Here is a 25,218-nt window from a genome sequence, read left to right as displayed (position 1 = left end):
AAGATTGAAATAAATATATTAGAGATAGAATTATTTTTACATCTCTAATTCAAAGTAGAGCCATATTCAGAGATGGAGTTATATTTTTAATTTTTAACTTTTTGGATTATCAATTTTTTAATACATATTTGAAATATATTAAGATGCAAATTAATTTTAAAAGATGTAGAAAATTTTTTATCATTATTTAGTGAGCTTCCCATTCAACGCAACAACAAAAATTTGATGTTTGTGTTTAAAAATATTTATCTTTAAAATTTATAGTATTTGAAAATGTTTTTTATGTCATTTAAATTTTTCTCTTTTTTTTTCCTCTTTTTCTAAATTCAACCATTCTCATATTCTAAATTCCTATTTAGTATTTATTAATTTATTCTATAATCACAATTGATTGAATTTTTTGTCTCTTTTGTTTTATTCATATTTTCCTTCAGTACTTTTATAATGTTTAATAAATTTTTATCAAATAACAAAATTGTCTTGAAAGAAGTCACTAATAATATTTTATAACAATACGAGCATGCTTGAGGAATAATTTATATATAATCTGATACCAATATGTCACGACCCAAAATTTAAGGTGAGATCAACATGAAATACATGCACAAACTACTTCCCTTAAGCTTTAACTCAAGAAATGCCTAATGCAACCATAAATGTATCTATCATGTAGAGCAATTTTTTTTTAATGATGACAAAGGTCATAATTTCAACAGCACATCCTTTGAAAATAGGGCATCCTAAAAATTTTACAAAAAAACATTTTTCACACAATATAACAACAAGGAGCTTCACTCTTATTAGCAAACCCACAATATAAGTAACCAAATAATGATTCTAACTATAGTCTATATGGAGCACTTAAAACATTATTTAAAAAAATTATAATATATAAATTACAACCTTACATGGAAAAAATAGAAATGAACCAAAATGGTATCTTAACTTCAATCCAGTAGAAAAATCCCTTCAATGATCTGATGGAGGTACAAGGTCAGTTATGCTATTTAAGATAAAAAATATTTAATTATATGTAAATTATTCCTCAGGCATGTTTGTGAATTTTTTCTCATATTGATTTACATGTAATTAGTTATTGTTTTCATGTAATTATAGAGGCACTGACAATGGGCGCTCTTTATATTTGATTTACATGTAATTGTCACACTAATAGATGAGGATTCAATAATTTTACATGAAGAACAAGTAAATTTTCAATCAAAAACATGTAAATGTTTAGGGGGATTATAAACAACAAAAATATGAGAGAGAAAAACAACAACAATAATTTCTTTAGTTTAGGTCCGTCATTGTTCCAAGTACAAACCAAATGATAAATAAAGACTATAAGGCATTTCTAATTAAAAAATATGACATGGGGGTAAGAGCAACATCAAGTCCTTATTCGACTACATCCTACCCTATACAAAAAACAAATAAAGGAACAGTCGCAATAAGTTTCCTCTTGTTTAAGTATTATATATTATATAGCAAGCCATATTAACTTATAAATGATGCATATTCAACAATATAACATGGAGAACAACTAAATTGTCCCTAAAAAACAACTGTGAAGAGGGAAAATGAACAACAAAAATTTCAATGAGACAACAACAATTCCATTAGATTTAGTTTATCTTTTTGTCAAGTACAATCAAAATGATAAATAAAAATTATAGGGCACACCATATGAAAAAACATACCATGAGGGTAAGAATAACATCATGTCTATATTACATTGCATCCTACCCTATACCAAAAAAAAGGATATAATGCATTGCAAAAGGGAAAGACAATAAAAACAAGGGCATACAAGCCAACTAGGTATTTAAGTTACCTTTGCTAGGTGTCCTATTTGGCAAAAGATGATCTTCCCATAAATATATTTCAAAATATAATCACATTTTCATTCAATCTTTTAGGAAAATTCCTTGATCAGCATTTCCTTGTAGCTCGCTTGAGTTATGATATGTGTGCAAGAGCTTCTTGACTTAAACTTATTTATTTTCGCCTCTTCAGACAAAACCTTATGCTTTGATGCATCTAAAACATTAATGCCTGAAATGAAAATTAGTGGACATAATAAGTAGGTCATTCAAGCAATTAATACACAATAGAAAAATATCATTTTGGGCACACAAATGAAAAGATAGATGTAAATCTTATAAACAATATGAGAACATTCATGATAACATAAGAACATTAATGCCAACTTAAGATTCAACAGGCTCATTTTGAGAGTGTACCATGCTTAAAGTTTACAGATACCTCTTACTTGACATGGCTAAAATACTCATACCTTAATTTAATCACAAAAGAAGAAAAATAGTGATGTGAATAACATACCCCTAAAACTATCAAATTGAGTGCCTTGTGGAAACCAAAAATATTTCCTTCACTATCAAATGTAGCCTACCAGTTATCTGGCCTAAGTATTCTATCTATGTTTACTTGCTCCACGCAGATTAAATAAGTGATTTTATATATCAGCTAAAAAAATACAGTATTAATAATAATAGATAAAGAAGAATAAAATTTAGTTTCTATAAAAAACAACAATCCCCTGTATCTAGATCAAAAGATGCAATGAATTCTCCTTCAGATGACCAATACTTGTATATAAAACTAAGAAGAAGCTACAATCTGCAATAGCATTAATTTATGAAATAGGGTGCAACAAAGAAGCTAAAACCAGTTCTCAATATCCCAAGTTTTAATACAACTTATTGTTATAACCTTACATATGAAAGTAAGAGCTTTTTCAAAAGCTGGAAATATAAGATATTAAAATGCTACTGAACACTTAAAACTTGTAAATAGAGATAACAAAGTTGCTTAATCCCTTTGCATATTAGACACAATTCTTCCTTTTTAAGAAGGGTATGTAAAGAGTACTAAATAGAAACCATAAAAATACATGTAGATTCTTAATGTTAGAGGTTTTAAATTTTTAAAGCCAAATATATGCATTGAACTAGCATTGCTTTTGTAGTATTTATTTAGAGGCATTCATGAAAGTTTCATGATAATGTTTGTCATCCACTCTTTCCTGACACTATTTCATACATAAAGTAAAAAAAGTCCAAATAAAGAATAATTAAATGAACGTAAACCTATTTTTAAACCTGATAATTGAGGGTGGATTCAAGGAGAAGAGACCCAATATTCAAGGAAAGGAGCAAGATGAAGAACATTTGATTTCAAGAGAATCAAGAAGATAGGCACCACTTTTCAGTCATTCTTAACCTTGTCTGACCAAGTCCTCACTTACATTGTTGATTGCTCCTCCATCGACATTATCTGTTGTCACATCCTAAATTCCTTATTCTTACATTAATTCTAATTAAGGGGTGAATTTGAAAATTAATATAAGATTAGGGTTTTGGATGTTGGAATGTTATTTTGACTCTTTGAAATGTTGTATGGATAGATTGGATGAAAGAATGATATTGCGAAGTAGAGCATGTGAGCATGGTGAAAAGTTTCCTTATTGTGCCATGCGCCGCGGCTAGTACTGGATGCACCGTGGCATATAGTACAGAATTCTGGTAGATAAAGACATGTATTAGCTTGTGGAGGCAGAGGGAAAAGTGAGAGAAATGCACAGGAGAAGGAGAAGGACCTCTGCTAAGGGTTCCTATCTCAAGAGCAAGGACAATGTTTCTAACCTGTTGCTTATCAAGTAAGTCTTGTACTGCCTTGACCTCTAATTCTACCATATTTTTTGAAACGGAAAGAGTAGAATGAAACAAAAAGAGCAAGAAACGAGCTGAAACGGAAGGCACACATAATGGAGCATCATAAACTCTTTGTAACCGCCCCTTAACTTCTGTAACTCCCCTTTAAATTTGTATGGTTCAGTTTCACGAATTCTAGGACTATAAATAGGACCTGGAGACTTGTGAAAGAGGCAGACTTTAGAGAATAAGAATTGCTTGTTGTTCATTCAGTTTCTGTGCCATTTTGGTATCAGAGCTGGTCCAGAGAGCGAGAGAGTGAGTTAAAGTTGAGAAAGTACGCCGGAAAGAAGAGAGATTCAGAGGAGGAGTCTCTGACATCTTCGCGTTTTACAAACCAGGCATTTTCTCAGAAAACTAACATCACCATCGTGCTCAGGAGGTCCAAAAACGTGGAACAAGAGGTTCCCCGTCACCGGAAAAAGCCGCACGCGCCACCACGCGCTACCGTCGGAAGACCACGCGCCTCGCCGCCGGTCCACGCGCCTTCACGTGCCATCCGAAGGTTGAAGATGCTGACGTCAGCTGCCACATCATCGTTCTGACCGGTCAACGACAGGTCAGCCTAGTAGTTTGCTGCCACGTGTCATAGTCGCCCCGTCACTGTGCCCAGTCAGCCAACTTTTCAGGAATTACATTTCGCCCCAAATCTTTCAGTAATTCCAAATTTACCCCTATTTTTTTATGAAATTTCATATTGACCCCTAAATTTTTCAGAAATTTCATTTTAACCCCTAAACTTTCATAAAATTACACTTTTGCCCCTTGATTTTACCAGAATTCCAGTTTAATCCCTATATTTTTCATAAATTTCAATTTGACCCATCATTCTTTTAAGAATCGCTATTTTACCCCCTAGACAGTCCAAAATCCCCATTTTACGCCCTTAGCCTTTTGAAAAAAAAATCTCACTTTACCCCTATATCCTTCAACGTTTCCAATCGCACCCCAATCTTTATCCCTAGCCTTGACACTTATCCAAAATGCCTCCAAGACGTAGACATGTGCAAGAGGTTGAGATGGAAGAGTTGAGACGTAGGATATGAGAATTGAAAGCCACTGTGGAATTGCAGCAAACTTTGTTAAACAACAACAGAGAAAACTTAGAGAGAGATTCAGGAAGCAGTAGTTCGTCATCTACTGAAAACCGCCGCCGCCCACGACAACAACAATTCCGCCCTAATGACATCAAGGTTGACATTCATGAATTCATGGGAAGGCTCCAGCCAGACGAGTTTGTAGATTGGCTGCAAACTGTTGAACGAGTATTTGAATGCAAGGAGATTCCAGATGCGCAGAAAGTCAAAATTGTCGCTCTCAAACTCAAGAAACATGCTTCTATTTGGTGGGAAAACCTCAGACGGAAGCGAGAACGTGAGGGAATGCGCAAGATTGAAACCTGGGAGAAAATAAAACGCCAACTCACCAGGAAATTTTTACCAGATCATTACCACCAGGATAATTTTATCCAGTTGCAAAATCTTTGACAGAGATCTTTATCTGTAGAAGAATATACTAGAGAGTTTGAACAACTCATGATGAAGTGTGATATTCAGGAGAAGGAGGAGCAAACAATAGCCCGGTACCTTGCAGGCTTAAACACATATATCAGTCGTCCAGTCTAGCTTCAACAATATTGGACCTTGGATGATGTCATTCGTCTAGCCGTGTGTGTTGAGAAGCAGATGCCCAAGATATCCACTTTCCAACCTTCATCCTCTAGGAGTTATCCAGAAGGCCGTAAAGCAGAATTTTAGCAGACCAACTCCTCAAGCAAGCCACAACCTACTGCTATGCACAAACCACCAACCAATGTTGCCAAGGAATCTGGTTCTAAAGCAATCAAATGCTTTAAATGCCAAGGATTTGGCCACATTGCTGCGGACTGTCCTACACGAAGGGTTGTCACCATTTGAGAAGGATCAGGGTATGAAGCACTTAAAGAAGATGAGGAGGACGATGAGTTCTACGGCACTGATCCCGTATATGACGAGGAGGTCACACCTGCTGATCAAGGAGAAGCATTGGTGCTTAGACGAAGTCTACATACAACAATAGTCAAAGAAGAACCTTGGCTACGATGCAACATTTTTCACACTCGTTGCACGGCCCAAGGAAAAGTTTGTAATGTTATCATTGACAGTGGAAGTTGTGAAAATATAGTATCTGACTACATGGTGGAGAAATTGAAGTTGCCAACACAAGATCATCCGCAACCTTACAAGCTTCACTAGCTCAACAAAGGGAATGAGGTAAAAGTTTCTAAACAATGCCTTGTGACCTTTTGTATTGGGAATCGATATTGTGATGAAGTTTTATATGATGTTGTTCCCATGGATGCATGCCACCTTCTCTTGGGGAGGCCATGGTAATATGACCGACATGCTATGCATAACGGACGAGCGAACACTTATTCTTTTACGAAAGATGGTGTCAAGTTTACACTAGCGCCTCTACCACCCAATGAGATTAGCCAATCTTCAAGGGAATCTAGTGTTTCTAAGCCGTTAGTGTCTTTGTTGACTAAGGAGGAATTCAAGGTGTCAAAATCCAAAGCCCAAATGATGAGCATTATTCTGGTGCTTGAGGTGAACAATAAGATGGCCAATCCACCTGGAGTCATTCCGTTATTGTCAGAATTTTCATATGTAATATCCGATGAGATACCACCAAGGTTTCCTCCAATGCGAGACATACAGCATGCCATTGACTTTGTTCCAGGAGCAGTCATTCTTAATAAGCCTGCTTATAGGATGAGTCCCCAGGAACATGCCGAAGTCCAACGGCAAGTTGAAGAGTTGTTGAAGAAAGGATTAGTTCGAGAAAGTATCAGCCCTTGTGCTGTACCTGTTCTTCTAGTACCTAAGAAGGATGGAAGTTGGAGAATGTGCATTGATTGTCAAGCCGTCAACAAGATCATTATTAAGTATCGGTTTCCGATACCTCGGCTTGATGATATGTTGGACCAATTGCATGGTGCCACTACTTTCTCCAAAATTAACCTTCGAAGTGGGTACCATCAAATCAGAATTCGGCCAGGAGATGAGTGGAAGACCGCTTTCAAGACCAGAGATAGTTTGTACGAGTGGAATGTGATGCCTTTTGGATTAACAAATGCCCTTAGCACATTTATGCGCCTGATGAATCAGGTATTGAGACCCTTCATTGGTAAATTTATTGTTGTGTACTTTGACGATATTCTTATTTACAATAAGAATCAAGAGGAGCATTTAGATCACTTGTGGCAAGTTTTGCAAGCCTTGCGTGAGCAGAAGCTTTATGCAAATCTCAAGAAGTGCACCTTCCTCACCAACGAAGTTGTGTTCTTGGGTTACATCATTATCGCGGAAGGTGTTCGCGTTGATCCATGCAAAGTTGCAGCCATTGACAGCTGGCCAATTCTAAAATCTATCCAGGAGGTTCGAAGCTTCCACGGATTAGCTTCTTTCTACAGAAGGTTCATCCGTAATTTTAGCTCAATTGCTGCACCACTTACAACTGCACCAAAGGAGAGAAGTTTCAATGGACAGAGCAAGCTCAGAAAAGCTTTGAGGAGCTTAAGAAGAAGTTGACCAAAGCTCCAGTCCTAGCTCTTCCTAATTTTGACCAAGTATTTGAAGTTAGCTGTGATGCTTCTAACACCGATATTGGTGCTGTCTTAAGCCAGGAGGGCCATCCCATTGCCTTTTTTAGTGAGAAGCTCAATGATGCCAAGCTCAGATATTCTACCTATGATAAGGAATTCTATGCCATTGTCCGAGCTCTTCAATATTGGAGTCATTATCTCCTAAATAAAGAGTTCATACTTTTTTCGGATCATGAGGCTCTCAAGTATTTGAATTCCCAACAGAAGATCAGCCGCAGACATGCTCGTTGGAGTGAACTCTTAGAATCTTATCCATTCCTTATCAAACATAAGGCTAGAACTCTGAACTCCGTAGCTGATGCCCTTAGTCATCGCCATGTGCTACTTACAATATTGCAAACCAAGGTTGTTGGATTTGACCTTATTAAAGAGTTGTATCAGGATGATCCTGATTTCCAAGGAGTGTGGGAAGCAACCGTAAATTAACCTTTCCACCAGTTTTACAGGCATGATGGTTTTTTATTTCGAGGTAAAACCCTCTGTATTCCACAGGGTTCCTTAAGAGAAGCTATAATTTGGGAAGCACATGACAATGGATTAGCTGGACATTTTGGACGGGATAAAACAGTTGATCTGGTGAAGGAGAACTTTTACGGCCTCGTCTTGAACGGGATGTCAACAGGCATATACAAAGATGCAGAATTTGTCACTTGGCTAAATCCAAGGGTCAGAATACCAGACTATACATGCCTCTACCAATTCCAGAAGCACCGTGGGAAGATGTAACCATGGATTTTGTTCTAGGTTTACCACGGACTCAAAGGCAAAAAGATTCTATCATGGTAGTTGTGGATCGTTTCTAAAAAATGACCCATTTTATCCCATGCCAGAAGACAAATGATGCTGTTCAAGTAGCAGACTTGTACTTTAAGGAGATTGTGCGTCTTCATGGCATTCCTAAAACTATCACTTCTGACCGTGATGTGAAGTTTCTTAGCCACTTTTGGCGAACGCTATGGAAGAAGATAGGAACTAAGCTCCAATTTAGCAGCGCTAGTCATCCCCAAACAGATGGTCAAACTGAAGCTATAAATAGAATTCTTAGTAATCTTCTTCGTAGTTTCGTGGGGAAGAATTTGAAGCAGTGGGATCTTATTCTTGCTCAAGTTGAGTTTGCTTATAATAACTCTGTCAATCAAGCAACTGGGAAGTGTCCGTTTGAAGTTGTTTATGGCACTCGTCCCCTTAGTCCACTAGACTTGAGCCCTTCAATTGATAAGCAGCAATACAGCTTTGATGCTGACCAAAGGGCTAAGGAAATTAAGAAGTTACATGAGCAAGTCCACGAGCGAATCCAAAAGCAGAATTTGAGATACAAAGCTCAACATGACAAGCATTGAAGACAGCAGACTTTTAAGATAGGAGATTTGGTTTGGATATATCTACGAAAGGAACGATTTCCTAAACAGCCAAACACCAAGTTGTCTCCAAGAGCTGATAGTCCATTCAAGATAGTGCAAAGGATCAACAACAATGCTTACAAGGTGGAATTACCTAGTTCTTATGGTGTATCTGCAACCTTAAATGTCGCTGATTTATCTCCATACGTTGATGAAGATGATGAATTTGACTCGAGGGCGAGTTCTTCCCAACCCGAGGAGGATGAAACGGAAAGAGCAGAATGAAATAGAAAGAGCAAGAAACGAGCTGAAACGAAAGGCACACACAATGGAGCATCATAAACTCTTTGTAACCGCCCCTTAACTTCTGTAACTCCCCTTTAAATTTGTATAGTTCAGTTTCACAAATTCTAGGACTATAAATAGGACCTTGAGACTTGTGAAAGAGGCAGACTTTAGAGAATAAGAATTGTTTGTTGTTCATTCGGTTTCTGTGCCATTTTCTCTTAGTTTAAACTATTGAGAAATTAAATTTGAAAGTTTTAAGGAGTTAATTTCTTATCCCTATTATAATAATAAAAAGGTTCTCTATGAGGAAATTAGAATTTTGTGACTAGTTTAGGTTTAAACAATAAAGCTTTGAAGCTGTACGTTCAAATTGGTTGATTTAGAAAGAGGAAAATGGGTAAAATTTGATAATAAGCATGTTAATGCTTGAAATAATATGTAAGTGGTGTTGTAAGTAGGAATGTACTTAAATAAGAGAAATGATAGCATTTAGGTGCTTAATTGCTATAATTGACACTTTTAGTTAATACGATAATTGACTTTAGTTATCAATTTTTATGTAGATTTTCATATGTAACGTGTTAAGTAGCAAACAAGACTTAAGTAAGGGAGTATACAATGGGTAACTCTTTCTTGTGAATAAAAGGATTGAGGTGATCATATAGGTCATTATGTTTATTAACTATCATAACTATATAGAAATAAATGTGATTATGAATTCAGTGTTTGTGAGTTTTCAAAAGTATGGTTTTGCAAATGGTTCTGGCATGTCAAGTGATTTTTTTTCAAAGTTTGTTGAATAACTATCACTTTTTGAACGATATGTGTATATATAAATATGTAATTAATATAGAACTAGTGAAATATATGTGTGAAAAGCATTATCATAGGGGTGGGAGTTTACCCACGGTATGTGTGAACGTATGTGTGTGAAAATGTGAGTGAATAAATCTATATATCGAGTTGGCACCATAGGACATTCGGTATAGCATTATATTCGGGCTGGCACCATAAGACATTTGGTGTAGCATTATATTCGAACTATTACCATGAGACAAATGGGCATTCTGGCAACTCTCTAGTGCTTGTTAAGGTGTAATTAAAAGTCAACAGTACCTCTATCACAAGTATGTCAAATAAGGGAAACTATAGTCTGAAGGTAGGATAAAATACTTTTAGCCAAGTGTTTCTCCCACTAAAAATGTGCTCAAGTCGATATGAGTTTGATCTAATAGAGCCTATGGTTTCGAGTCGGGGAGCCTTGGAGGATTGATGGATAGATGATTATACTAGTGAATGTGATTATGTGAAAATGTTCAGAAAAGGAAAACTATGTTACTATTGATATATAAACTATTATTTTAATTTTGTTTACTTTTATATAGTTATTTATGCTAATGAACATTAAATGAGCTATTTTGATTATTGAGATTTTGATCTCACCTGTAGTTATTCAACATTTTTTAGGTCTTGACGTTAGTGATTTTAAAGGGAAAGATTTGAGCTGAGATTAAAGATTTCTCAACTAAGCCTATTGTAAGAATTGGTGTAATACTTAAAGATATAAGTTATGGCTGTACATATAAGTTGCCATATGAATTGGTACATGTGCATAGTTTTGTGAATGTTTGTGTGTATGGGTGATTTTCATATCCTAGCCCAGTGTGGCGTAATTAAGTTTGTTTATTGTAAGATAATGTGGGGTAGTATATCAATAGGTGTGTATGTGAAGAAAAGTATGTTGTGAGAAATGTGAAAGTTTGGCCAATTGTGTGAAATGTTAATGTTATGCCTAAGAATGTGTAAAAAGAATAGTTTATAGGTAAATGTGTGCTTATATGTAATATTATATATATGATTATTCAATCAGTTGTAATTTGTCCATTTAGATGTGGGTAAAGCCCAGGAATGGCCAAATGACTTGTGATTTTAAATGGTAATGCTCAAGCGATGAATTTTGACTTAAAATGATCAAAATACACTTAAGTGTTTAACTTTTGAATGAGATATTACATTTTAATGAAATCAGTGTCATTGGTTAGATTTTAAAATAAGTTTCATGTGGACACTTGAATTACCCCAATCGGATAAATGACACATGTTCATTCGCATCAAAAACTGCTATTTGATAGTAGAATTTGATGCATGTGATGCATGGCACAAAACATGAGCCAGTGCCTCTATGTCACATGCAATAATGCATGTGGCACAAGCCACGGTGCATGGCCCACATTTTGGTTAAGTTTTGTTGTTTCGTATTAACTTCTTGGAAAGCTATTTTGCACATACCTTGAGTGCTTCTGCTATGTATGGTTTTTATAACTTAAATAGCTTTATAAATGGTTTTCAAATGCTTTATATTGAGATCTCAACCCTTTAAAGAAAATGGTTTTATATTGTATAGTAGATTATGTGAAAGGTTGAATGGTAATGTTAGTAAAGCCATTAGATCTGTCATGGTTGCTCGATCATCGCTTGGTCTCCCTGGTTCTTTGATTGTCTGGTTTTCTAATGGAGTTGTCTTTCTCAAAACTTGCCTCACAACTTACTGATACCTTAGATGGTTGTTGCTACTCCATCAAGTCCGCCCCTCACTGCTGATCATTGCATAGCATGTCGAACTCTTATGTTTCTTTGAATCGTGTGAAGAAAGAAAGGAAAAAAGTTAAGTTTTCTTTTTCGAACTTCTTTATTTAAGATTACATTTTGGCCATATGATAAAATTGTTAAATGAATAAAAGATTTAACTTGGTCCTTCAAGTACATTTAGCCTCTGGAACTAATTTTGATTCTAACCAGATTTTTTTCATCAATTTTCCCTTGTTTATGAACGCTTCTATGCGTTAATTGCCAGCCAAGAAAAAAGAAGTTGAGCCGTTTTGAAAATCTGGCAGCTTTTGATTTGTTCTTTCTTTTAAAATAACGTTTTTCGCAGAGAAGAGAAGACAGAAAGGGAAAAAGGAAAAACGCTGCAAATTGGTTGGAATATAGGTTCACATTTTCGAGTTCTGCCAAGTTTATTTTTTATTAAAATATTCTTCATTATTCTAAGAATAAATTTTTTTCATTAATCCAAAGTATCATTCTATGTTTCATTCTCTTATTTTCATGGAAAAATATTATATTTTTTGTATTTTTCTAATTATATATATGTATATATGTTCAGACAAAAAAATTATATATATGCGCAAGTTATCTTTCTACGCCAACACATTGAAACGCCAAGAAAAAAAACACGGAGAACAAAATCAACAAATTTAACGAGCTTTGCTCTGAAAATTCAAACCAATCACACAAATGGGTTGTTTTTAACTTCACATCCTCGCCACTGCAACTAAAACAGCAACTCCAAGAGACACAAACGTTGCTCCTCGAATGCTTTTTAAACTGATTGCATTGGAGCTGTGCTTCGCTGTCCTGACCTGATCATCATCTTCGGAAGATGAGGCTTTTGGGGCTTCAGCAATTGCAGGCGCCGGCGCCGGTGGCTTAGGCTGAAAGAAGTCCAAAGGCAGAAGCACCTTGTCCACTTGATATATGGCAAGTTGCTTATCAGAGTACAAGACGCCTGTGACTGTGGTATTAACCACACCCGTTGAAATATTCACACTGTTTCCATATGCTGTGACGTTAAATTGCAGTCTGGTGGGGTTATCTCCGGCCAATGTGCGAACTGGGTTGGTCAAAGAATCAAAATTTGAACTCGAAACGTAATTGGGGAGGACGTGGAACTGTAAAAGTTTGATCTTTTGATTGTCATCTAATGAATTGAGGAACCCTGCTTTGAGCTGTGAAAAAGCAGAGTCAGCTGGTGCAAAAATGGTCAAGCCGCCAGATTTGGTGGTTATGAGTTGGGAATTGATTTGGTTGATCAGTTGAGTGGTTTTGAGGAGGCGGATCAAGACGCTAAATGAATTGCCCTTTCTCAAAATTCTGATGATGTCGTCAGTAGAAGAATCAGAAGAATCTGAAGGTGACTGTGGTAATGTAGGCACAGATGGCGATGGTGATGCAGGTTTTGCTGAGGATTTAGGTGATGCAGCGGGTGCTTGGGCTAAAGTGGTGGTTGAATAGGAGGAAATAAGCAGGAAGAGTAAGAAGGAGAAAGAAGCTTGCTTTATCTTCATGAAGGCAAGTGAAAGCTGTGTTTCCGAAAGAATGAGAACAATTATTATTCTCACTATTGTTATTGTTATCCAGATTTGTGATTGAAATTCGACGTGAGGCAGAGAAAGGAGGAGAGTGGTTTTATAGTGAGTGAATGATAGGTAGGTGAAAGGTCTAGCTATGAAATCAAGGTGTGTGGTCGGGTTATGTGAGGATGTATCTTATTATCTGTCATGGAGATTAAGTTGGCGCATCAGGAAGATAGAAAGTAATTGCGATTTCTGGAGGAGATGGATATGGCTGCTGTTTTGCTTGGAAATGCAGAGAAAACTGAGTGAGAACTCGATTGGGTGTGAGCTGATGAAAATGCCTCTTGATTTGATGATACAAGGTTGCTTTCATTAAATACTAAATTCATTGTTACTGAGGTCTGAGGCACTCAACTGAAAGCCAAATCCGCATAAAATGGAGCTAAGAATTTACTAATGTCAACTAAAATTGGGACCGTTTGTTGTTTGAATTCGGAACCCTGATTTGATGTTGCGTTTTCACACCTTCCTCCAAGTGTAAGTTTCAACTTTTGATTAAAAAAACAAATAGGAGCCGTGACTTGATGTTGTGTTTCCACACATTCCTTTAACTGTAAGTTTCAACTTATGTTTGTCCCAAAAAAAAAAAAGTTTCAACTTATGATAAAAATAAAGTGTAAGTTTAAACTTTTAACCATGGATCTAGAGCAACTTTCTAATTTCATTGGCCCTGCAAATACGAGGGCCTCCTTCCTGGTTCTCTCTCTTTATCCCCCATTTCTAAAATGCATAATTTTTTTTCAAATTTTTAGGGAGTTGCATATAATTTCATTATCTTTAAATATTTAAAATTAACTCTCTTAATATTTAAGTTTATTTTTCAAAGCCCGTACCATTAATTAACTCTCATATGTTATTAATATAATTTGTTAGATTAATCAAATATACATGGCATATGACATGGAATTTTATTAATTTTTTAACACTATTTGAGAAAAGGCAAAACTATAACTTTTTATTTGTAACATATATGATGATACTTTTCCAAGTTCAACTACATTGTTCTTGTAATTCACTGTTAACATAATTTAAGAGAAAATTATAAATTTATTTTTCTTTACCAATTAAAATAATATTTTATATTAAATGATTGAAAATAAAAATATCTAAAAGTTATCATTGATAAAAATTATATAAATAAAAATTTATCCTCTGATAAAAAAATTACGCAAAAAAATGGATAAAACTAATACAAAAGTAAATATTTAAAAATAATATAATTTTTATATATTTATTACTTGCTTACATAAAATGCCACATAAGCTTTTATGTAACTTTTCTTAATATAATATGACAAACTTTGTTAATAACATAATAGAGTAATCAGCGATAGGAGCTTAGAAAAATAAAATTAAAAATTAAAAAAATTAATTCTAAATATTTAAAGGTGGTGAATTTGATATGTAATTGCTTCCAAATTTAAAAGGATTTCATGCATTTTAACTTTTTTTTTTTACACTAACTCCTAGTTCATTTTTTCTCTATTTACATCTTCCTAAGCACAAAAGTCCTAAGCCATAACAATCAGTAAACATTCATCTCTAGCTTACGAAATCAACTCTCGGTGAAGGGACCCAAAAAAGCGAGGGTGGGCCTTAGCCTTTATGAAACAATCCAATTGTGCATCGTTCTTCTGGAGAGACCAACATTGAGGTCTGGATGGGCTTGCCTCAAGGCTCTGGTTGCTCCTTTTTGAGTGTGATATGCAAGTCTCGTCGGGTTTACAAAAATACTCAAAAGGCATGTTTCCTCTATTATTTGATCTTGCTGTTGCTCCTAGTCTGACAAGAGCGGGTAGGTCAAAATATATTGTTGCAAGTTTATATATACTTTTATTGTTCTCTCTCTAAAATGCATCGTATATCCATATATTATTAGTTATTACTTATTACCGAGGATGATAAATCTAGCATGAATAAATTTGGGATGCGTGAGTACACCAACTACCGACCAAAAACAAAAACAAAAAACAAAAAACAAAAATAGAGATCATGCCCTTACAGATAGATTTATAACACACGGGGAAGGCTGTTGCGTTCCTTCCCTTGTTCATTGATAATATGGTGGGGACCTAAAGCTTTTGAGCAAATTTGTTTCTAAATAAGAATAAAAAATCAAAAAAAAAATTAAGGATAAAATAGTGTAATATTAGATTTTTTATAATCACCCTAATTATTATTATACAAAATAATATATATTACCAAAAATCTAATATTGCTCTATGTTAAAGGAACTCTGCAAAGCTTTCTTTCTAGCAAAGCCATTTCAACATTTACTGATACAATTAAAAGACTTTACCTCCTCCTTTTACTTTTTCTTTAAACAACTTGCTTATGTACAGGGACTCTTATAGATATTATGTATTGGATGGAATGTCATAATCCTGCAACAAGGTATAGTAAATGGAAACATCTTCAAATAGAATGTCCATAACTTTGGTTGGTTCTGACCTTATAACTGATGGAGAGAACTACGAATGTCCATCTTAATTGCCCTTGAGAAGTTCTTTGATCGCAAGAGTACACAATATTCCTCAAATACACAAAGCAGAAACAGGAATGCTCACCACAAATTGACTTTGATTCACAAAAGAAGACAAGAAGGGATGTGGACAAAACGAAATTACTTTGGAAGAACTACAAAAGATATTTCTGAATCAAGTTCCCCTGTCACGACCAAAATGCTACTGCAGCAACTGCAATAATCACCAACATACCGCTCCTCTGCCTCAAACTCAGAGCAGCAGAGTCGTCAGCTGCAGGAGCAGGACCCTCTGTAGATTTCTTCTTAGAAGTCTCGGCCTTGGCTGGAGCAGATGCCGGTGGCGGAGGCTTGGGAAGGAAGAAGTCTCGAGGAAGAAGCACCTGGTCCAGCTGATAAACAGCAAGCTGATTATCAGAATACACAGTGCCACCCACAGTTGTGTTGACAATGCCCGTTGTCATGTTCACTTGGTTTCCAGAACTCGTGACGTTCAATGCCAGCCTTTCAGGATCATCACCGGCTTGTGTTCTCACCGGGTTGCTCAGGGTATCAAAATTGGAGACGGCAACAAATGTGGGCAACATGTGAAATTGAATGAGCTCGTTCTTTTGCTGGTCATTGAGGGAATTGAGGAACCCGGGTTTGAGACTAGCAAAGGCATTGTCGGTGGGTGCAAAGAAGGTCATGCCATTGTTGGAGTTCAAGAGCTGGGAGTTTATCTGAGTATAGACCTGGGTGGTCTTGAGGAGACGAATGAGAGTGGTGAACCCTCCAGCCTTCTTAAGGACCCTGATGACATCGGTGGGGGCAGACAAGGGCGAAGGCGCGGTGGCCGGCGACTGAGCTGAAGTAGTGGAGACAGAGTGGCAGAGGACAAGGAAAAGAAGCTTCACGATCACCATATCTTGCGTTGGGGAAACCGGAGGCAGGGTCCTTGAAGGGAGAGAAGTGGAAGGAGCGAATTTATGGAGGGATGAAAGGGGATTGTGTGAAGATTAGGTGAAAATGAAATGGTGATCAGAACAGATTGTGAATGAATGGCAGCTGAATATTGCTTGAGAGGGAAGGAAGAGAGGAAAATCAGAGAGCAAAAAAATAAATAAATAAATAAGGGACTGATTGCGTAGGATTTACAAGTAACTGTATAGAAATAGAGAAAATCAATTAGTTGGATGCCCCCGTCTCAAGGAACAAGCCCTTTGTCTGCTGTGAGCAAGTTCCATGATCATTATCTGTGAGTTGGCTTCTCACCCACGACGCCTTCCCACTTCCTCTCAATATTGCCTCTGCAATTTTGCAGAAACACAACGCACAAGGCTTCAGTGCGGAAAGAGCATCTCGCTTTGGTTTTTCTACTTTGACCTCCCATGCTACTCGTACTCTACTTCATCAATCATTACCTTAAAACGAGTTTAGGGCTTTAATTTTTTAACTGAAATATCGTCACTTTAATTCATCATCAAATCTAGGTGACTAAAATTTAATTTCAATCATTACATTTTATTCTTTCATAACAATTTTTATATAAAAAAATCACAAGTAACTGCTTTCACGAATAATCTATTCTTCCATTCATTAGAAAGTCAGTAATAATATGCTTAAAACAAACTTTTCTTGCATGACAACCTATTAAGGGTATAAGAACACATTCATGATTGATATGAACAGTTAGTATCTAAATTGAGAATGAAATATATAATTATTATAATTATCATCATCGTTGGCATTTGATCCTCTTCCATAATAATACACGCACAGCCACGATACAAGAAAGCGATCAATAGATCCCCGCTGAATATACCATATCCGACGTGCATTCTCTGAATTTGGTATCTATCTAGGAATTTTTCTGAAGTTAGTTGAAAGAATAAAAAAGAGAGCTTTTACAAATTAAACAAAAAATGTGAAAAAAGAAGGAAAAACGACAACATCACAAAAACAAAATCGAAGGATCCAATCTCTACCGTAAACATTCTTCTTTCTCTCGTTTTCATAAGCTCTCGCACGCCTCTCTCTTCTTTCCTAGATTCTTCCATTATGGATGAGACTCTTGTTTCTCATTATTGCGCTGCACTATTCCTGTAGGATATGAATCTGATGCTCAATTGAGCCTGTAGCAGTTAGGAATTACAGTTCAAGTCGAAGATGGATAGGCTGGCTGTTTCCCACAGACAGGCGATCAAGACTTGCATCTTCCGTACTTGCTGAAGATCACTAAATGCTACAATTGGAAGTTCCAAGTATGAATTACTTGAAACGCCAACTAAAAACCTGCAGCATGCTTTGATGTTTTGTAGAGTAAGAAGCAAGCAAGAATGTCTAAATATGAGTGGAAGATGCAAAAGTAGTTCTGCATGGCTGCAAGCTTCATTCTTGGCCTCATGACCCACAGGAATTAACTAAACATCCTCCTTTTGAAGGCTACTAAGCCTCTGCTGCACATCTGGTAAAATCCATTCTTCTCTAATCGGTAGTTTCTTACCCACTGCCGGCAGGCTAGCAGGTAAAAAGCTAGAAGTGTACGACCAACATTTTTTTTACAGATACTGGGCAGGAGAAAGTAAAACATGGCATCAGAGAAGAAAATCAACCTTTCTAAAAAGTAGACGAATCCGGACAACTAAAGCATTGTTTCAAAATCAATCACCTGCAACTCACATAAAAGTATCAATATCTTTCGGGCAGCATTACGAGGTTAAAAATAGCTTGTGAAATGTCGACGTAAAGAGCAGGCATCATAAATAAAACCAGTAATGCATACTGAACAGTCATCTAGTACAACATGACACAGCAACTATTGGAGTACATTTGATTCAACAATGTATGTTGTCACCAAGTGACCAAACCCATATATAGTTTTAATGGGTTTTAGATCTGTCACGGATGGCAGCTTCCACTTTAACTAAACAAGCTTTAAGTCATTCATAAGTATCCTTAGTCACTGAAAAAATGCACCTCACCACATTGGACTTTCAAGGAGCAATAATCAACTGGCGTGTTTCCTCCCCGTCAAGCATCAACGTCCACATTTCACAAGCATGGCATACAAGATTAGGTTCATTATATAATTAGATCCTCGATTGGCATGCATTATTTTACATTTTCAGTTCTTCCCGATTGGCGCTTGCATTCTTTTTTAATGCATCTTCAGCTTTTAGTTTCTCAGGAACATAATCTGTAGAAGCAAGAACACCAGAGAAGGCAATCTGCATCAGTTCATGGCAAACCTTTGAAAAAATGCAACTTAAATAGGGGGGAAAAGAAATCTAACTTTCAGATATTTCAACAAGGAAAGCAAAGCACTTTGATGGCAACAAGAAATTACCTGAAAGAAAGTCGTATCTCCTCTGCTTACTTACAACATCAGCTGCAAAAAGAAAGGATCGTCTTATCAGCAATGGGGTAATACTGAACAGTCTCAATGCACAAACATGCATCACGCATAAAGCAATAGGCTACAATCAATAATTCATAAATAAAACTAATGACTTGCAGTAAATTAAACGATGGTGGACAGATGCATGAGAGAATAGTGACTTCACTCATGAGTCCTGCAGTTCTCCTTTTTGGATAGAAAGTTGAAATCAATATTGCTCAGAGAAAGAAACGCCAATCTATGTAACATATGAAGGACAGAGTGATCCTAAAGTGAAAGCAATGACGGACATGAGAGATATAACAGTTCCTTTGCTTTATTTTGGCAACAGATGAAATTTAATGAATTTATTCTACCTATTACTTGTTTCGTCATCTAGTACAAGTAAGTTAGAATAGATGTTTTCAGAACCAACAGAATGTTTCAAGGTCCACATTATTTGCATTTAATTTTTAACTACGACTGACAATCTAAATCGTTGGTGTTCACACAAGAGATAAGAAAGTTGATGTTGATGGGAAAATCTTTAATTTAAACAATATTTACTTCAATATTGAAGAAGGCGTTTAGAGTTTAGACTATATATGACATTCCATGTTAGTCAAAGTCGAGAGGCATCCTTATGACACGAGACCTCTTAGATGTTGAGTCAAGTGCCCTTGATTTTGACAACATTGCCTGGTGCTTGCAAACAGAAGCGCCTGTGGAACATGCTTGGAACAATGGAAAGAGTGCCAAAGACACTTGCTTTATGACACCTGATGGTATGTACGATGCACTGGAAATGAATAGTGCCTCGCCTCAGTGACTTGGGTCACCTTTAACATCGCTGATCATACCACAACCTGCTTCTTTATAGTGAATTAATTTGATTGCAGACCCTACTATCCGACTTCAATAACCTAACATTTTGAGAGGAAAGCTATATTATCATTAAGGCATCACTTAAACATACTTCGTGTCTTAGTTGTATTTGAGAGTTCAAATCATGAGAAATGACTTAAGAAAGAAGCAGATAGTATGGTTGACATTTTTCCCTCTTGAGTTACAAGGAAATTCCAGAATACCAGCATGAATAAAAATGAGAGAACACAAACAAGTTTATTATAATTAAGACAGGGACAGTCAGATCCCTTGAAACATTTAGAGAAGAAGATTACACAGGTGCTGGTAACCAAGAAATTTCTTTCGACCCTGAACTGAACCAGCATGAGCTTCCCGCGTAAATTCTTCAATGAACTTCACCTGCAACCAACAAGAGATAGGCCTATTAACATGTTGAAGTAGAATAAGAGAACACTAATAAGTACAACATGACACGGCAACTATTAAGTATTAGCTATGATAAAAACTGTTCTTTTACTATTTAACACCGATAATAATCTCGGCAGAAGCTTGGCAAAGGAAAGCATTCCCACTTCAAACACGAATATCGATCTAAAGCTTAACATTAAGACTGAAGACTAAAAAACCGAACTTGATGTAAAAAAAAAAACAGAGAAGAGACATTAAAAGTACCGTAGCTTTGCCGATGACAAAGATGGCTTCCTCAGAAACACGTAACTCGGGATCTTCTGCCTTCATGATTCTCTTGATACGACTCATTGGAAGCCCATTCGTTTTTGCGTTTTCTTTATCTTCAACTTTATAATCGTCATCTTGTTGCTTTCGTTTACCTTTCTTGGGTCTCGTTCCGCCGTCCCGCCCATTTGTGGTGCCATTGTTGTCAATTCCAGGACCTTTACCTCCTTCTAAGAACTCGGTGGTAGGAGACGGAAAGATTGATGCTTTATTATCCTTCGCCTTGCTATTGCCGAGTTTATTCTTCTTCTTCAAGCCCTCTTTTCGAGGTTTACTTGCTTTAGTCGCTGTTTTTGAGCTTTGTCCATTGCCGCTTTCGTTTTCTGCTTTCGACATTTTGGCGGAAGCCATGAGTCCCAGTGGGCAGAGGGCTTCCTACTAGTCGACGGTAAACGCAGCAGCGTGGTTGACACTTGACACATGTATAAAGTTTAATGGAAAAATTAGTACGCCTTTGGGTTTCCGTTGGCCAAAAGTTAATTTATTAAAAATTTATTTAATAAAAATCAGTTATTATAATAAAATTTATATTTAAATATATTTTTAAAAAATCAATTTAATAAACTAAAATTTATTTGAATTATATAATAAAATATATTTTTAAATATATAATTACCAAAAATATATTAATTTTTTTATTTATAATTTTGTTATGAAAATGTTTGATATTAAAAATGTTTAAAATTTTATGTTATTTGATTTTTTATGTTCTATTTAAGTTACAAGGCAGTTTATAATTAGAAAAATTGAATTTCTTATTTTATTTAAAAATACAATTAGATAAAAGTTGTTTATTAAGCATAACTTTAAACAAATGCTCCATAACTAATAATTAACACTACTAAATAGTATTAGTTATTATAAAATTTGGGTTAACTGTTAAAATACAAAATAAATATTAATTTGTACAGGGATGATTGGATCATATAAGAAGTTTGTCTCGCGGTTACAAGAAAAGTGTGGGTCCCAAATATTATTCATTGTGAATTTGTGAATTTCTTTTAAGAGTATAAGAGGCATTAGTTGGATGTACATTTCAAAAGCTCCATATACTCTTGTTAGGTAAATTCACTTTTTGACTTATTTAGATGTGCTTTCATGCAGTTTGGGTTGTTAATTGTTACCCAAACATCTTTGAGCATTTTAAAAGTGCAATAAGACTTGCTGAATGTGAAAAGCTGAGTATTTAAATAGGTCATTAATTTTTTGGAGTCTGACTTATTTTGAAATTAATCCCTTTGATTTGAATAAGGGTAAATCAAGTAGAAATTTCATATAACAGATATATTTATAAATAAATTTTTGTGAAATTCAAAAATGTAAAGCAAGGCTCTTAAAACTTAAATGTAATTTAAAATTAAATTATAAAGACAACAATATTCCTGTCAAACTCACATTATATTAATTATTAAATAATTAACTTATAACTAAGAAATACTTAAGTAAATCAGGCGCATCATGTCATTTGTGATATGTCCAATTAAAATACTTTGAGTAAGTTAAATAAAATGTTGTGTCACATTTTTAAATTGATTTTATTTTTATAACAAAATATTTGTTTGATTTCTTGTCTTTTCTCTCTCTCTACTATCATTAATATCATAATCAATTTATATTTAATATTATCTAAATGTTATTTTTTTATTAAACATACCACGAATAAAGTAATACACCGGTTTATATAAGTATTTTTCCTCATAACTACTTCATTAGTAAATTTCTATTAAACACACATTATATCAATCAAATAATTAACTTATAGTTATTTCATCAGCAATTTACGATTATAATTTTAATTTTTTATAACTATAACTTTACATATCTAATGATTAAACAATAATATATTTTTAATAAAGTTTAATATTAATTATTTATAATTATTTTATCAATAATTTACAACATTATAAAAGGCAAAGACGAACATGTGAGCGTTTGACCAAAAAGATGAGAAATTTGTACATGCTTTTTATATCATCACAGTTTTTTGCCTAAATACATCATTACATTAAATCACATGTGATATAAATGAAGTCACGACAACGTCAGCATCAGAATGACTGATGATCATGGGCTTCGGTATGCAGGCCCTTATTTATATTAGCTAGAACTTGCCATGACAAAAAAAGCCATGGCAAAAAATTCATCTTATTTCCCAACATCGACGCTATCAATAGTCAACAGCTCTTTCATCGACCCCGATTCCAGACTGGCCATGGAATCTGCAGTACCTGCACGAAGGTGAAAACAGAGAAGGAGTTCGGTACCTATCTTCCCCACCCATTACTGGCATAGGAACCCCTCTCTTCACCGGGCTCTCATAGTTTGGCCTGTACGTCTTCCCCAACACCCCTTCCACCATATCTGTGAGGTTCTTAAACTTGAACTGTGTCTCCAGGTGTGCAAAAGCATCACCCCCTGGCAACTCATACTTGTGGACCCTGTTTTCTTCCTCCCCGATTGGTCTCACCACAATGTCCATTTGCAACAATCCCGAAACTGTCACTCTCACACTGTTCGCCTCATCGGTTCTTTCCACAACGACTTCTCTGTCTTCCTCATTAGCCCTCCATTCAGCCACTCCATCGGTGGGAATCGTGATTGCTTCTCCGTCCCAGTGTACCAGGAGAGAATCCACTCTGTCATCCCAGTGCGATACTCTGTTCGCCGCGATTACAAGAGTGTGGGTGTCAAACATGACGGCCAGGGCCTGGACCCATGTGAAGTCGCGAGTCCTTCCTTGGGGTCGAGTTCCAATGAAGTGAGCATTGATTTGAAGGTTGTCATCGGAGACCACTGCGAAGTTTCCTCCTTTGGCTCCATGGAAGTAGAACATGACACCGTCGCCACCAACAAAGCGAGGATCGTAACAGAGCGCACCATACCCATCACAGTTGGCTTTTCTAACTGTCAACCAGAAAGATCTCTATGAGTTCAAATCTCATCATATAATCATTTGTAGCTAGATTCACTTACTATCACGTGACGGACACACGTTGTGAAAGCAGAAACAGGCGAACTTAGTCACTTACACTTGCAAGTGGCTTCGCACTTGCTGCTGCAGTCCAAGAAGCATCCCTTTTCCTTCCTGTTCCTCCTGGGCTTCCTTTCTTTACACTCGGCCGGACACGAAAGGGTCTTGAAGTGACACGATCCCCTTGCTAAGCAGAAAACTCGTTCACGTCCGGACGGCAGAGGAGACAGCATCCTGTAATTTGTTGAGGCAGCATCAAACGGAAACTTCCTCTTGTTATTACCGTTCCCTTGAGGTTGGGCAACGGCGGCTTCCATAGCGACAAGCAAGAGGAAGCAGGCCACAAAAAAGCTCCACTTTCTCGTAGCCATATTGGTTATCTATGCTTGAGTTCAAGTCTTAATTTGCTTCTTATCTCTGCTTTGATGATTCTCTGTAATTTCAATGGCAGATGAGAGAGTGCGATGAGATGTGAAGGACGAGTTGCAAAAGAGAGTGCATTTATAGAGATTTTTGGTGGGAAAATAGGCCCTAGACGTTGGGCCTAAGCTATGCTGGAATCTTTCTTCTTCTAATTAATCCAACACGCGAGAGACAGCTTCATAGACATGGGTTTGTCCTTTTCACACAGAACTGGTGCCTCGAATTCTTCCAAAAGATTGTGATTGCTTGGCTTTTAGGTTAGATAAGCCACTTAATACGAAATTTTAAAGTGACGAGTTAAAGACCCTAAAGGCCTAAATGGAGCAGACCTGCATGTTCTGATTTGGCAAACAAGATATCTCTCTGAGGCCTCTATTAATATATATAATAGACGTATAGAAATATATATTCAAAGACTTGCAGGTGAAGAATAATGGCTCGAATCACAGGACTGACAATGAAGCGGTGTAAAAATATACATACTTTTTGGGCAAGTGGTGCATTTTCAATTACTGGACACTAATTATTAGACGAAGGAGCCACGCATTGCGTGAATATGATACAGTTCTGGTCAGCTTCCGGGTGAATCGTTGCGTTGAGGTCACGGAGAACTTTATGAAATCAAAGTTTGGGTTGCATTGCGGCTTAAGCTTGGGTTAACAGGAAGCCTTTCGATGAGTAATGTGATTCACCCGTCACGCGCTGGATTGCCTCCTGACTGTTTCCTCTGACTGAGTCAACGGTCAACCCCTCACTTGTTGCAGCATCACACGGCCGACGTCGTTGACAAAGCCATTCATTATTTTCTGGGCATGAAAGACCAGGACATTCATTTAGAGATATTAAGCTAATCCCATATATTTCTATGGTCTATGGATATATGAACGTTAAATCTGTAAAACTAGCGGGTTTTATTTTTCTTCCTAATCCAGCATGTTGGCATACACCTGTTATCGAGTTCATATGACCCACGATGATTGAAACCAGTGATGTGTTCATGAACAAGAGGGGCATAAAACATGAAAGACAAAGACTAAGGATTGTTAGAATTGTAGTGCATGCTTGCTCCATGCTTGTTAATTGTTGTTCTCTTTTTCACTCTAAATATGCAGCTTTATTATAATAAATCCCTCATTCTTACCTTCTCCCCCGCCCCTGTATCGACTGAAACTCTTT

At 36.2% G+C, this 25,218-nt stretch overlaps 5 protein-coding genes across 5 annotated transcripts; 1 reads left to right on the top strand and 4 right to left on the bottom strand.

Moving 5' to 3' along the window:
• Positions 1–6,124: 6,124 nt before the first annotated feature.
• LOC129316815 (uncharacterized) lies at positions 6,125–9,008 on the top strand. Its single transcript, XM_054961185.1, has 4 exons — positions 6,125–6,886; positions 7,588–7,800; positions 7,876–8,049; positions 8,775–9,008. The coding sequence occupies exons 1-4, from the start codon at positions 6,125–6,127 to the stop codon at positions 9,006–9,008; spliced, it is 1,383 nt and encodes a 460-aa protein (XP_054817160.1).
• Positions 9,009–12,170: 3,162 nt separating this feature from the next.
• On the bottom strand, positions 12,171–13,244 carry LOC129316207 (fasciclin-like arabinogalactan protein 12). Its single transcript, XM_054960510.1, has one exon. It carries the CDS (start codon positions 13,136–13,138, stop codon positions 12,326–12,328), a length of 813 nt encoding a protein of 270 aa, XP_054816485.1. The 5' UTR covers positions 13,139–13,244; the 3' UTR covers positions 12,171–12,325.
• Positions 13,245–15,665: 2,421 nt separating this feature from the next.
• Positions 15,666–16,701, bottom strand: LOC129316284 (fasciclin-like arabinogalactan protein 12). Its single transcript, XM_054960625.1, has one exon. The coding sequence runs from the start codon at positions 16,591–16,593 to the stop codon at positions 15,877–15,879; it is 717 nt and encodes a 238-aa protein (XP_054816600.1). The 5' UTR covers positions 16,594–16,701; the 3' UTR covers positions 15,666–15,876.
• Positions 16,702–18,306: 1,605 nt separating this feature from the next.
• On the bottom strand, positions 18,307–21,047 carry LOC129316088 (DNA polymerase II subunit B3-1-like). Its single transcript, XM_054960346.1, has 4 exons — positions 20,586–21,047; positions 20,228–20,312; positions 19,017–19,058; positions 18,307–18,866 (listed from the first exon to the last, which is right to left on the bottom strand). The coding sequence occupies exons 1-4, from the start codon at positions 20,997–20,999 to the stop codon at positions 18,787–18,789; spliced, it is 621 nt and encodes a 206-aa protein (XP_054816321.1). The 5' UTR covers positions 21,000–21,047; the 3' UTR covers positions 18,307–18,786.
• Positions 21,048–22,593: 1,546 nt separating this feature from the next.
• LOC129316194 (uncharacterized) lies at positions 22,594–24,098 on the bottom strand. The gene is made up of 2 exons (XM_054960495.1): positions 23,678–24,098; positions 22,594–23,552 (listed from the first exon to the last, which is right to left on the bottom strand). Exons 1-2 carry the CDS (start codon positions 23,988–23,990, stop codon positions 22,816–22,818), a joined length of 1,050 nt encoding a protein of 349 aa, XP_054816470.1. The 5' UTR covers positions 23,991–24,098; the 3' UTR covers positions 22,594–22,815.
• Between the last annotated feature and the right edge of the window lie 1,120 nt (positions 24,099–25,218).

This window comes from Prosopis cineraria, unplaced genomic scaffold (genome assembly GCF_029017545.1).
Source record: "Prosopis cineraria cultivar Desert tree isolate PC_DT_omini unplaced genomic scaffold, ASM2901754v1 PC7, whole genome shotgun sequence".
NCBI classification, from domain to species: Eukaryota; Viridiplantae; Streptophyta; class Magnoliopsida; order Fabales; family Fabaceae; genus Prosopis; species Prosopis cineraria.
The sequence above is the reverse complement of the archived record's forward strand: the minus strand, read 5'-3'. Positions and strand labels throughout refer to the sequence as shown.

Coding starts and splice junctions, on each gene's coding strand:
- LOC129316284 (XM_054960625.1), bottom strand. CDS start 16,593: ATGGTGATCGTGAAGCTTCTTTTCCTTGTCCTCTGCCACTCTGTCTCC.
- LOC129316088 (XM_054960346.1), bottom strand. CDS start 20,999: ATGGCTTCCGCCAAAATGTCGAAAGCAGAAAACGAAAGCGGCAATGGA. Junction 20,313..20,585: donor TTGTCATCGGCAAAGCTACG/GTACTTTTAATG, acceptor TGTTGGTTGCAG/GTGAAGTTCATTGAAGAATT. Junction 19,059..20,227: donor TCTTGGTTACCAGCACCTGT/GTAATCTTCTTC, acceptor TTCTTTTTGCAG/CTGATGTTGTAAGTAAGCAG.
- LOC129316207 (XM_054960510.1), bottom strand. CDS start 13,138: ATGAAGATAAAGCAAGCTTCTTTCTCCTTCTTACTCTTCCTGCTTATT.
- LOC129316815 (XM_054961185.1), top strand. CDS start 6,125: ATGCATAACGGACGAGCGAACACTTATTCTTTTACGAAAGATGGTGTC. Junction 6,887..7,587: donor TTATGCGCCTGATGAATCAG/GTATTGAGACCC, acceptor AATTCCCAACAG/AAGATCAGCCGCAGACATGC. Junction 7,801..7,875: donor AAGGAGTGTGGGAAGCAACC/GTAAATTAACCT, acceptor TGTATTCCACAG/GGTTCCTTAAGAGAAGCTAT.
- LOC129316194 (XM_054960495.1), bottom strand. CDS start 23,990: ATGGCTACGAGAAAGTGGAGCTTTTTTGTGGCCTGCTTCCTCTTGCTT. Junction 23,553..23,677: donor GTGCGAAGCCACTTGCAAGT/GTAAGTGACTAA, acceptor TCTGGTTGACAG/TTAGAAAAGCCAACTGTGAT.